The sequence below is a fragment of the Oncorhynchus nerka genome, linkage group LG20 (assembly GCF_034236695.1).
Source record: "Oncorhynchus nerka isolate Pitt River linkage group LG20, Oner_Uvic_2.0, whole genome shotgun sequence".
NCBI lineage: Eukaryota > Metazoa > Chordata > Actinopteri > Salmoniformes > Salmonidae > Oncorhynchus > Oncorhynchus nerka.
In genome coordinates, this window is record NC_088415.1 from 50802748 (window position 1) to 50815819 (window position 13072).

The window sequence follows — 13072 nt, forward strand, 5'->3', positions numbered from 1 at the left end:
ATCAATACAGAAACTCTCTCTCTCCTTATGATCTGTTGTCAGTTTTTTCCGCAACTCTACTCCTCGTGGGATTATGGTCCCTGAGCTGAGGATGACGTTGTCTTTATTAAAATGTCCAGAGAAGAAATTGCCAGGCCAGTGAAGCTGCTCGCTGTCAGGGGAATTTGCTATGCCTCAAACTATTACCGAGTGTGTTGTTTAAACATCCTCTCTCTGCTGACCCGGAAGAGTTGGTGCTGCCTTGACAACAGCTAATGGGGATCCTAATAAAATACTAAATACTGAGTCAGTCTGTCTGTCTCTGTGGGTTCGTGCTGTAGCACAGTGATGGCCACTACTAGCCAATCCTGGTCCTGGAGAGATACAGTAGGTGCAGAGTTTTGTTCCAGCCCACCTAATCCAATGAATCAGCCAAGAGTCATTGGATTAATCAGGTGTGCTAGTGTAGGATTGGTCACCCCTGCTGTACCATATAACTCTAGACTTAGACTCTGATATTATAGTAGCTTAGTGATAAGCACAGGTCTTCCACAGACCAAGCTGCCTGGCTGAAGCATGTAAGAGGATGGAGGATCCGTCAGCCACAGCAGTGATCTGTGTACTCTGACACATTCAGTGAGTCACTAACCACCTCCATTACTCAAACTGAGGCTGGTTCTACTGTAGCCAGCAGTAGTACGTACTGTATGTATATGTTAAAACGGCAGTACATATACTCTCAGACAAAAATATGCTACCGAGAAGCTAAAAGGTCTCTTCGGCTGTCCTCATAGAAGAACCCTTTTGGGTTCCATGTCAAACCCTTTTCTACTCAAAAGGGTTCTAAACGTCTACAGTTTTACCTGGAACCAAAAAGGGTTATTCCATGGAGACAGACGAAGAACCCTTTTGGAACCTGTATAGCTCTTAGAATAGAAAACCTATTCATGTCACGATCGTCATATGGAGGGGACCAAAGCGCAGCATGGTGTGAATCCATTATTTTATTGAATGACGAAAAACACAAAGAAAGAACACTTAAACAAAAACAACAAAACGAACGTGACGCTATGATAACAAGTGCTTACACAGGCAACTACACACAGACAATCACCCACAACCCACAATGACAGGCGACCTAAATATGGTTCCCAATCAGAGACAATGACTAACACCTGCCTCTGATTGAGAACCATATCAGGCCAAACACAGAAACAGACAAACTAGACATACAACATAGAATGCCCACTCAGATCACAACCTGACCAAACAAAACATATAAACATACAAAGCAAACTATGGTCAGGGCGTGACAATTCAGCCATTCAACGTAGGAAAATACTTGCACAGACAACCATCCTGTGGTCATCAGGTCTCTCAGTGTGAATCTGTGTTATTTTCCTCTTCTGATTTCTTAAAAATCTAATTATAACACAGCTGTGGTGACTTTAATGTTTCTGACAACCTAAAGTGTGTTGTTTTAACCACTGCTCACATCTCCTCTGCCGGGATGGGGGACAGGGAGACAGGCTTTGACTTGGCTGTCATCAACCTCTCTCTCTGATAGATATATTATAATGAAGCGATTTAGGCTGGAATGGATTAATTAGTTATACATTTGAAAGGCTGTCTGCGCTGAACCAAAATTAGAATTCCTCATGGTGGGGAGCGAGAATCCAGGGTAGAGGAAAGGGTAGAGAGGAGAGAGGGAAGAGGGGAGGCCATTGGGCGGGTTTGAGATTAAAAAGCTTTAATTAAAGTACATGTAACTGATGTCACTGAAGCAGACATGAGAGTTGAGTTCAGCTTCAAGATAATGTGTGATGAATGGATTTGACACAACTATTTCCATTGGAAATGGAAGATTGGAAGATGTTTTTTAATGTTTTACTGTAAGGTATAAACAGTGTCACACAATTTGTACCATATTGTATACCCCTGGGTAGATGTGAAAGTGGTAGAATATCCCCCATCCTGCTGTCAACAGTGAAAGGAGAATCATTTCACCACCAAGTGCTAAATAGAAATCCATGAAAGCCAATGTTGAGACCATATCAAGATGTCCTCTCACACTGTTTTGCTGCAGCTTACAGAGTATTCAGATCTCTTGACTTTTTCCACATTTTGTTACGGTACAGCCTTATTCTAAAATGGATTGAATTACATTTTTACCTCATCAATCTATACAATATTCCCCATAATGACAAAGCAAAAACAGGTTTTTAGAAATGTTAGCAAACTTATAAGAAATTCAAAACAGAAATACCTTATTTACATACGCATTCAGACCCTTTGCTATGAGACTCAAAATTGAGCTCAGGTGCATCCTGTTTCCATTGATTATCCTTGAGATGTTTCTACAACTTGATTGGAGTCCACCTGTGGGAAATTAAATTGATTGAACCTGATTTGGAAAGAGACACACCTGTCTATATAAGATCCCAATGTTGACAGTGCATGTCAGAGCAAAAACCAAGCAATGAGGTTGAAGGAATTTTCTGTAGAGAGCCGAGACAGGATTGTGTCAAGGCATAGATCTGAGGAAATGTCTGCAGCATTGAAGGTCCCCAAGAACGAAGTGACCTACATTATTCTTAAATGGAAGAAGTTTGGAACCACCAAGACTCTTCCTAGAGCTGGCCGCCGGCCAAACTGAGCAATCAGGGGAGAGGGGCCTTGGTCAGGGAGGTGACCAAGAACCCGATTGTCATTCTGACAGAGCTCCAGAGTTCCTCTGTGGCCTTTATGGTAGAGTGGCCAGACGGAAGCCACTCCTCAGTAAAAGGCACATGACAGCCTGCTTGGAGTTTGCCAAAAGGCACCTAAAGAACGCTCAGACCATGAGAAACAAAATTCTCTGGTCTGATGAAACCAAGGTTGAATGTGGGGATGTTTTCAGCGGCAGGGACTGGGAGACTAGTAAGGATTGATGGAAAGATGAACAGAGCAAAGTACAACGAGATCCTTGACAGAAAGCTGCTCCAGAGTGCTTATGACCTCAAACTGGGGCAGAGGTTCACCTTCCAACAGTACAATGACCCTAAGCATACAACGAAGCAAGACATCGCAGGAGTGGCTTTGGGATAAGTCTCTGAATGTCCTTGAGTGGCCCAGTCAGATCGCGGACTTGAACCAGATCTAACATCTCTGGGGAGACCTAAAAATAGATGTGCAGCGACGCTCCCCTTCCAACCTGACAGAGCTTGAGAGGACCTGCAGAGAAGAATGGGAGTAACTCCCCAAATACAGGTAACTCCCCAAATACAGGTGTGCCAAGCTTGAAGACACAAGGCTGTAATCGCTGCCAAAGGTGTTTCAATAAAATACTGAGTAAAGGGTCTGAATACTTATGTAAATGGGTTATTTCCATTTTTAATAGATTTGGTCAAATTTCTAAAAAACAGTTTTTGCTTTGGCATTATGGTGTATTGTGTGTGGACTGATGAGGAGAAAAAACAATTTAATACATTTTAGCATAAGGCTGTAACGTAACAAAATGTGGAAAAAGTCAAAGGGTCTGAATACTTTACGAATCCACTGTAGATGCCCATCAAAGTGACACACAGAAAATTAACATCATTTCGACCGTCTTTGGATGTTTGTCAGTCCCCCTCCGGGTGCTGTGACATATAGGCTAACCCTTTGTCTTTCAAAGGCATGTCTTTAAACCGCAGCTATTTTAGCCAATCAGCAGCCAAACAGATAGTGTTCTGCTGACTCATTCTGCTGTATTTAAAAGATTCTAAATCCCTTGAGTCTGGTTTGACCTCTGACCTCTATCATCATCCACCAATCAGAGAGGGCAGAGAGAAATAAGGTTTAAAGGCGCTGCATGGTCAATCCAATGTCTGCATTGGTCGTGCAGCATTTACGGTGATATGGCCTGTGCATAAGTCAGGGCATTCATACTTATTGCGCTTCGCCGAGCAACGCAGAGCTGTTGTGAAGGAAGTGAGTTTGTGATTATACAGGACCTCCTGCCCTCACCTACCGTCAACCAATCATGTCAATGCGGAGCTATACGGAGCCCTCTGCATTGTTACAGCGCACAGCGATATGGTATTGTGCTCGATTTGGCCTCTGCGTGCCTCTGGAGGCTCTGCAATTGCATCACACCCTCCATACGGCACCTCCGACCACATTTTCCGATCAAGCATAAATTGCCTCTTATGATCAACTGAGCCAAGGAGTAGTAGTATGGGGTGGGTATTTAAGTACCATTAGCCACTTAAAATACTCATCCAATTGACATTTTAAGCACCATGGGATACCACTATTCAATTGAACATCATGTTTTCTTGGTATAATCCAAATTTGGGGTGGTATTACAGAGATCATGTAAAGAATATGACTACTGGTATGTATGATAGAACTATACTGTTCTTGCTATTCCATTTCTATGTTCTCACCAGTATGGGAACACTGGCTGCGTCTGAAATGGCACCCTATTCCCTTTATTTGACCAGAGCCCTATGTGTCTCAGGCATCCTCACCAGGACCATTTGTTGTGATGGTTAGCCTGTCAGCCTCACCATTAGGTCCTGGGCTGTTTCTCTCAGCAACACCTACGCCACCACACCTTCAGTTCAGCACCCAGTCTGCCTGTCAGAGAGCAGCAGCACTTACACATCTGAAGTGTCTCATTACGTAACGCCATCATTTAGAGGAGCAGAGCTTTCCTCACCGATGGGAGATTTCACTTCTTTATTTTGCATTTTAATTATTCAACATTTACATTTTACATTTAAGTCATTTAGCAGACGCTCTTATCCAGAGCGACTTACAAATTGGTGCTTTCACCTTATGACATCCAGTGGAACAGCCACTTTACAATAGTGCATCTAGGTCTTTTAAGGGTGGGGGGGGGGGTGAGAAGGATTACTTTATCCTATCCTAGGTATTCCTTAAAGAGGTGGGGTTTCAGGTGTCTCCGGAAGGTGGTGATTGACTCCGCTGTCCTGGCGTCGTGAGGGAGTTTGTTCCACCATTGGGGGGCCAGAGCAGCGAACAGTTTTGACTGGGCTGAGCGGGAACTGTACTTCCTCAGTGGTAGGGAGGCGAGCAGGCCAGAGTTGGATGAACGCAGTGCCCTTGTTTGGGTGTAGGGCCTGAGCTTGTTAGAGTTAGATAGCTGTTCAGTTCCTTGATATGGTAGAAACCAGAGCAGGGTCAAACGGGGTTTGGTAAACCTTTACGGTACTACCGTTTAGTAATAGATTGTTAATAGATTATGAATAAGGCAGTTATTAACGCTCTATTACTTGACCGTAAAAGGAGGCCCTGTAAGTGTTTCTAAGGGCCCTGGCTCCTTTTGCAGATATCAAGGTTGTATTCTATTTTCTCTCATTATACAACTACAGTCACCCCCCAGAACAGAGTTTTTCTGCCTAACAGCCCCCCCCCCCCACACACACACATACACACCCATGTCATGTTAACAAAAAGAGTGACTACATTTATGCTTGTCCTCCTGCTAGGGGGGATAATAGGACAAATGTCTAACAGTTTGCTGACAATATTATTGGTTGCCAGCGTCTTCTGCTGAAGAGAATATTTTGTTTTCTGTTTGGTTCCTAAATGATGAATTAGATTCTGTTTTTGTGAATCTTTAATGGTTTGAGACAAAAGGGAAGGAAAAAAGTATGTTTGTGGGGTGTGTGTTTTAGTGTGTCAGTGCCGGTTAAGATCCAAGCCTGTGTTATGTTTGTGAAGGCTTTATGAGTGCTGGGTGGAGTGGTATGTTTGTGAGACGGCTGAATTGCACAGGGCCTGACACAAGAGTAATCTCTCTATCTCTTAGAGCTCTACAGCTTTTACAACTCCATCAATTTCTTCCTGACTGCCAGGCTGGCATCCTGAGGAGGGTTGCCAGTTATACACCACCCGATACACTTCATCGATTTAGAGTTGGTCTGCTCTGGTTTCCCAGACACAGATTAAGTCTAGTCCTGGTATAAAAAGCACTAGTCCTAGACTAAAAAAGCTTTGCCATGAAGCATGGTATGCTTCATCTGTGAAAACAGGCCCTTAGTTTTCACCGTGGTCGGTCTGGCATCCACTTTAGTAATGGGCAAACTGCTGCAGCAGCAGTTCAACAATAATGTTTGATTGCTTGGTATTGATTAGCTGAATAAATGGGCTAGTTTTGGTCCTTTGCTCGTTTTCATGTTTTGTCCACTTTCAGTGGGTTTCAAACATCAAGCAAATTTCCCTCAATAGTACACAGGAATATGTCACTTTGCCTTCGATGGTGCCCTGATCGCGTGGATGAAATTAACAGCTCTTTGTTTGCAACGGGCCTGTCTACCCACCTCTTGTTATTATTTTTCCAGAAAAATGTAAATCCAGTCATTTTAAAATGGAATGGTGGAAGTTTAAGCTCTGTGTTGACTTTGAGGTAGTGTAAGTGACTTCACTACTTTATTCACTCTTTCAATCTCTATCCTCCTATCCCTCTCTACAGTACAAACAAGTGGAGCAGTATATGTCCTTCCACAAGCTGCCGGCTGACTTCCGACAGAAAATCCATGATTATTACGAGCACCGGTACCAGGGGAAGATGTTTGATGAAGAGAGCATCCTGGAAGAGCTGAATGAACCACTCAGAGAGGTAAGTCCCTTAGTCCCTGCCTGGACATGCACAAACATGCTCACAAACATTACTAACAAACTATGTCTATCTTAAGGAAATTGTCAATTTCAACTGCCGTAAACTGGTGGCATCCATGCCACTGTTCGCCAACGCAGAGCCCAACTTTGTGACAGCCATGTTGATCATGCTCCGCTTCGAGGTCTTCCAGCCCCGTGATTACATTATCAGAGAGGGCACCATCGGCAAGAAGATGTACTTTATCCAGCATGGAGTCTGCAATGTCATCACTAAGGGAACCCTGGGAATGAAGCTCTCTGATGGCTCCTACTTTGGAGGTATGGGCCTGAACCACAACACACACAGAATTAAATATAATTCAGCAAACAATTCATATTTAGTGCCTCCTTGTGTTTTGCCTTACATCTTGGTACTCTATTACCATGTTCTCAAATGATGAAGTGCTTTGTGTGTTGGGGTACTTTTTTGGAAGTGTAAGACAATCCCAGATGGCTGGTAGTTGAACAGATGCAGTGTGGTTTCTACAGTATATTTGAAACATAATTAAATATAACATTATTATATTGTATCCCTGCCACATGTTGCTCTATCTCTGTGTCTCCTGACCCTGTTTCCCTTTTCCAGAGATCTGTTTGCTGACACGTGGCCGGCGTACTGCCAGTGTTAGAGCGGAGACATACTGTCGTCTCTACTCCCTGTCTGTGGACAACTTCAATGAGGTTCTGGAGGAATACCCCATGATGAGACGGGCCTTTGAGACAGTGGCCATCGACCGACTGGACCGCATAGGTACTGAAGAGAGCTCTGGGCCCTGTACCAATGCACCTTGCTTGCGTCCTTCCTCAAAGTAATCACTGGTCTGACATTACTGGATCTATGAAAGCTGTGGAATCGTTGCTTTCACCATCCATTTGTGTTCGATCAGTGAGAACTACGGGAGGAAGGAATATGAATTTTAAAGTAGTTAAATAAGACCTTAGTTGTGCTGCTTCTCTTGCTTAAAAAAGAGAAAGAAACTACCTGTGTGATAGCAGTTTTCATGCTAGTGGTACCCAGGTGGTTCCACAGGTGAAGGTTAATATGTTATATATGTTATATGTTATATTTAAAGGTTAATATATGTTTTTATATTATTAAAATTGTTAGCTTTGTTTGTTTTCAGACCTGATCTGCTAGTTTTTATTCAGTTTTAGTTATATCAAAATATTTATATTTAGTTTTTTATATTACTTAATTTCAGTTTAAGTCTTAGTGTTAAGGATAGAAAGCATGCGTGTGAGTATAGTTTTTTTTGTGTTACTTCTTGCCACTGGGATGCAGTAATACATAAGGTGATGATGGGTCAGGTTCTAGGTCAGGTTTAAATTATAAAGTCAATTCCATTGTGACTTGATTTTAAAAGGAATATTGCTGAGACTGCTACAAAAAATATGGTTGAAGGAAATTCTCCAATGCTTTAAAAAAAAAAAATTAAACTAGTAGTACATGTAAGAAGAATCAAGTTGGCTACCTAGACTATTTTTTCCATGTTAGCTGGTGATATAGCTAGTGATTGTTATGCACAAGCCATTTAAAAAAAATAACAATGTAATGATTGTCATGATGTTTTTTATTTGTATTTTAGTTCAAATTCAATTTCAGTTTCAGTATAAGTTTTCATTTTTCAAACGGGTTTGTAAATTATTTTATTTCAGTTTACTGAATAGTTTTTTCATGATTAGTTTTATTTTTAGTTTCAGTTATAGTTTACTATAATAACCTTGCCACAGATGCTGCAGTCCCCCACTGTTTGCCAGATACATCAGTGTTCCAAATAATCGAGACCTGGTACAGATTTATTAAGTGGATCCACCTGTTATTTTCACAAGCTGGAAGAGGACAAAAACAAGGCTTGAAATATGACACTATCTATATTGATACCTCATATTCATATTAGATCCTAATGTTACGTATTGATATCAATGTTTTTTTATTTTACCTTTATGTTCTATCTTTTTATGTTTTCATTCCCTCTAAGAAATAGCAGATGCAAACTAATCTATGAATATGATCTCTATCCCAGGCAGTCAGTTGAGTAATGCTGTGGCTTCAGCACACTATAGGACAGTGTTAATTGATAAAGTGACACTATGACCCTCTTGTTTTCAGTATTTTCCTTGTGCATTGCTTCTTGCCCCAAAATATACCAAGTTTGAAGGTCAGAATATGCTGTCTGTGATCCCCCCCCCTTATCTCTTAATTTGTTACCCCTACTTCTCCTCTTTCCTCTACCTCATCATGTTCTACTATTCTCCCCCTCCTCCCTTCATCACAGGCAAGAAGAACACCATTCTGATGCACAAAGTGCAGCACGACCTCAACTCCGGCGTCTTCAACAACCATGAGAATGAGATGATCCAGGAGATCGTCAAGTACGACCGTGAGATGGTCAAACTGGTGGACCTCCAGAGACCCCGCACCATGTCCATGACTTCCTCTGTCCCCGGGGGCATGTTCTCCCCTGCAGGCCCTTCCGGGGCTGGGGCCCTCGCCAGCCTCCAGCAGGCTGTGGCCATGAGCTTCTGCCCCCAGGGGATGGGGCCGATGGGGGGAATGGGGATGCCAGGGATGGGGCTGATGGGTATGCCGATGGGTATGGGGACTGGGCCGATGGGGCCAGGTCCGATGGGGCTGGGGATGGCGTCTGGTTCGGGGTCAGGGACGCTGCAGTCCCCCCGCATGTTGCGGAGGTTTCAGGTGGTCCATAGCCTGTCTCAGAGCCCAGTCTCCGCATCCCCTCTCCAGTCCCAGCCACCCCAGATGGCTCATGCAACAGGGGCGTTTGGGTCCGCTATCTCCAGCCCACCAGTCCAGAGCCCTCTGACGCACCAGGGACGGACATTCCAGTACATGGGAGGAGCAGGGCCCTCTGGGTCTCAGCTGTCCCTGGTGCAGCACCATGTTCCCAGTCCCACACACACCATCCAGAGGCCCTCCTCGCACAAGAGCACCCACTCCCTCCACTCGGGCACCCTGAGCCAAGACGCCCGTGCCCTCTCCTCCTCCCAGCTCTCCCTCCCTCAGGAAGGAACCCCTGCCGTCACCCCCAGCCCTCCCCAATCCACCCACCCATCCACCCATGCCTCCTCCACCTCCATCGGCCCTCCTCAGCCCACTCACCCTAGCCAGCCGGGGCCCTCCGGGGTGGGGGTCCAGGTTGAGGGAAGACCCACGGGAGCTCCACAGCGTGTGGCTTTCGCCTCTACTCCTCCCCCAGGAGCACCCGGGATGGGGGCAGCTGTGGTGGCAGCTGGGTCGGGGATTCCGGACTCTGGGGTCCCCAACAAGGATTTGATCGATAGCCTACCGGAGTTAGACTCAGCCCGGAGCCGGCTGTCTTCTAACTTGTGACCCTATAAGAGGTGCAGGATAGAGGCCTTTACGTAGGTGAATCTAAAACTCTGTCTGAAACTGGTTGGCTTCCTTACCGACATGGCCGACAGAATACGGGCCACATCGTCAGTCATTCATAAAGAATGTCTTGTGTGTCGGTCAGAGTCAACAATGAGGAAAGAGGAAAGAGGAACTCTGTGAGTCCAAACAATTAAACTAGTTTAACAAAGGTTAGACTGGACTGTTCTACTGTGCCAGCACCTTTATTCTTAGTAGCACCCCTTACACTGCTTCCAAACACCTATATTGCTGTCTTTACTGTAAAGATATCGAGAAAGAAACTGTTGCATACTGTGTAGAATCCATACAGCGCAATCTAGCAGGAGCTGGACTTAAAAACGAAAAATCAGGGACTTGAATCAAAGGACAATGATGACATTTTACGCTTTCAGAACGTGTTTTTGGGTGTCCTTTTTTTCTGTATACGCTGTTGTAGCAAAAATAAATACGTTGCTCTTCACATTGTTTAAAATAGTGTTTTAGACCGCTGGTCGATCTTACATCGATATGTAAATAGTTGAAATAGTAAAAAAATGACCGAAAGATAATATCTTCATTGTATCTATTCTAAACCAAAGTTGAGCTTGAACAGGAAGTTTGGTTGTGTCTGTATCAACTAAAAAAGAGATCCAGAAGAAAATGCCATTTATTTAACTGCCTTGATTTAGAAGCCATAAATTTGGTGTGTTTGTGTGTGTGTGTGAGAGAGAGAGAGAGAGAGTTGGTATGCATGTTTTTGGTTCCATTCGGTTTTTCCAAGAGAGCTGACATGTGTACTCATATCTTTACACTGCTTTGTCAGGCATGGTTGGTTGGATTTGCTGGCAATGGCACAGGCAATATTTCACAGCTTTTCTGTTCAGCTAAATGTGTCTAGGAAGATATCCACTTGTCATGTTGGCAGAAATATACATAACGTGACACTGGAGGCAAACATGGTGGTAAATTGTCAGCGCTTTATCAAAAAGAACCATCGCAAACAACCCAAACTGTATACTTGCTTGTTTTCTTCCAGGTTTATTGATTAATACATGCAATATAATTCTGCAATACACGTACCCCGCCTATATGTATAAACACTCAGTGGCCAGTATATTAGGTACACCACCCTGTTCACCAAAATGGTTCGCTCCTACAGACAGTGAGTCACATGGCCTTGTTATATAAAGCAGGCAGACAGCCATCGAGGCATTCAGTTACTGTTTGATTTAATGTTAGAATAGGCAACACAAGTTACCTAAGCTACCTTGAGCGTGGCTTTTCATGCACGGCAGTGTCCAGGTTTTTACAGAGAATGGTGTGACAAATAAAAAACATCCAGTCAGCGGCAGTCCTGTGGGCAAAAACAGCTCGTTGATGAGAGGTCGAAGGAGAATGCCAAGAATCGTGCAAGCTAACAGGCAGGCCACAAACAGGCATATAGCAGTGCAGTACAACAGTGGTGTGCAGAATGGCATCTCGGAAAGCACAACTCGTCGGTTCTTGTCTTATTGCAGCAGATGACCACGCTGGGTTCCAGTCCTATCAGCTAAAAACAGTGGGCAATGTGATCACCAACACTGGACAATATTGAGGACTGGAAAAACATTGCCTGGTCCGAGTCAGGATTTGGCTAAGCAGCATAAATCCATGGCCCCATTTTGCCTAGCGTAAATAGTACAGGCGGGTGGCAGTGGTGTAATGGGGAGGGGAATTTTTTCCTGGCACATGTTAGGTCTCTTGATACCAATTGAGCAATGTTTTCTTGCACTGAAGAATTCAGGCTGTCCTGGAGGCCAAGCAGGGTCTGACCCTGTACTAGATGGGTGTACCAAATCAAATGGCCATATACAGTACCAGTCAAAAGTTTGGACACACCCACCCATTAAAAGGTTTTTCTTTATTTTTTACAATTTTCTACATTTTAGAATAATAGTGAAGACTTCGACAGTATGAAATAACACATATGGAATCATGTAGTAACCAAAAAAGTGTTAAACAAATCTAAATATATTTGAGATTTGAGATTTTTCAAAGTAGCCACCGTTTGCATTTATGACAGCTTGCACACTCTTGGAATTCTCTCAACCAGCTTCATGAGGTAGTCACCTGGAATGCAATTCAATTAACAGGTGTGCCTTGTTAAAAGTGAATTTGTGGAATTTATTTCCTTCTTAATGTGTTAGCTGTGTTGTGACAAGGTAGAGGTGGTATACAGAAGATAGCCCTATTTGGTAAAAGACAAAGTCCATATTATGGCAAGAACAGCTCAAATAAGCAAAGGGAAATTACAGTTCATCATTACTTGAAGACATTAATGTCGCAAAGACCATCAAGCGCTATGATGAGGACCACCACAGGAAAGGAAAACCCAGAGTTACCTCTGCTGCAGAGGATATGTTCATTAGAGTTACCAGCCTCATAAATGGCTGATTCACAGAGTTCAAGTAACATACACATCTCAACATCAACTGTTCAGAGGAGACTGAACGAATCAGGCCTTCATGGTCAAATTGCTGCAAAGAAATTTGAGATTTTTGTTTCCAACCGCCGTGTCTTTGTGAGACGCAGAATAGGTGAACGGATTATCTCCACATGTGTGGTTATATTTGATTTGTTTAACACTTTTTGGTTACTACATGATTCCATATGTGTTATTTCATAGTTTTGATGTCTTCACTATTATTCTATAATGTAGAAAATAGTAAAAATAAAGAAAAACCCTTGAATGAGTAGGTGTGTCCAAATTTTGGACTGGTACTGTATACATATATATAGTGTATATGTTTTTTTTTTTTTTTTTACTGTGAAACCTTAAAGAATCAGCAGCTGCCGTGGCTTCACTAGTTGAGATATTGTAGTCCAGCGACCATATTGTTACCTTAACCTAAAATGTCACAGGAAGTGAGTGGATGTAGTTTTTTTGTGGATCAAATGAGGCAGACTGGTTTCAAACCTGTTCAAGGTCACCTGCGGATTTCAGAATGGAGTTATGGAAAACAAGTCCCCAAACTGTCATTTTAAATGACATTTTAAAGTAATATTGTACATTGTAAAGCAAGACTACCTAAT

General features: G+C 43.2%; 1 protein-coding gene across 1 annotated transcript in view; it reads left to right on the forward strand.

Annotated features, from left to right (window-relative positions):
• The window catches only part of LOC115102712 (potassium/sodium hyperpolarization-activated cyclic nucleotide-gated channel 2-like), a 66076-nt gene extending 55595 nt beyond the window's left edge, over positions 1-10481 (forward strand). Inside the window, exons 5-8 of the mRNA XM_029622943.2 lie at positions 6443-6589; positions 6666-6906; positions 7214-7378; positions 8904-10481. Of these exons, the coding sequence (XP_029478803.2) occupies positions 6443-6589; positions 6666-6906; positions 7214-7378; positions 8904-9979 (1629 nt within the window). The 3' untranslated portion in view covers positions 9980-10481. The remainder of the gene's footprint in view (positions 1-6442; positions 6590-6665; positions 6907-7213; positions 7379-8903) is intronic.
• The last annotated feature ends 2591 nt before the right edge of the window (positions 10482-13072 follow it).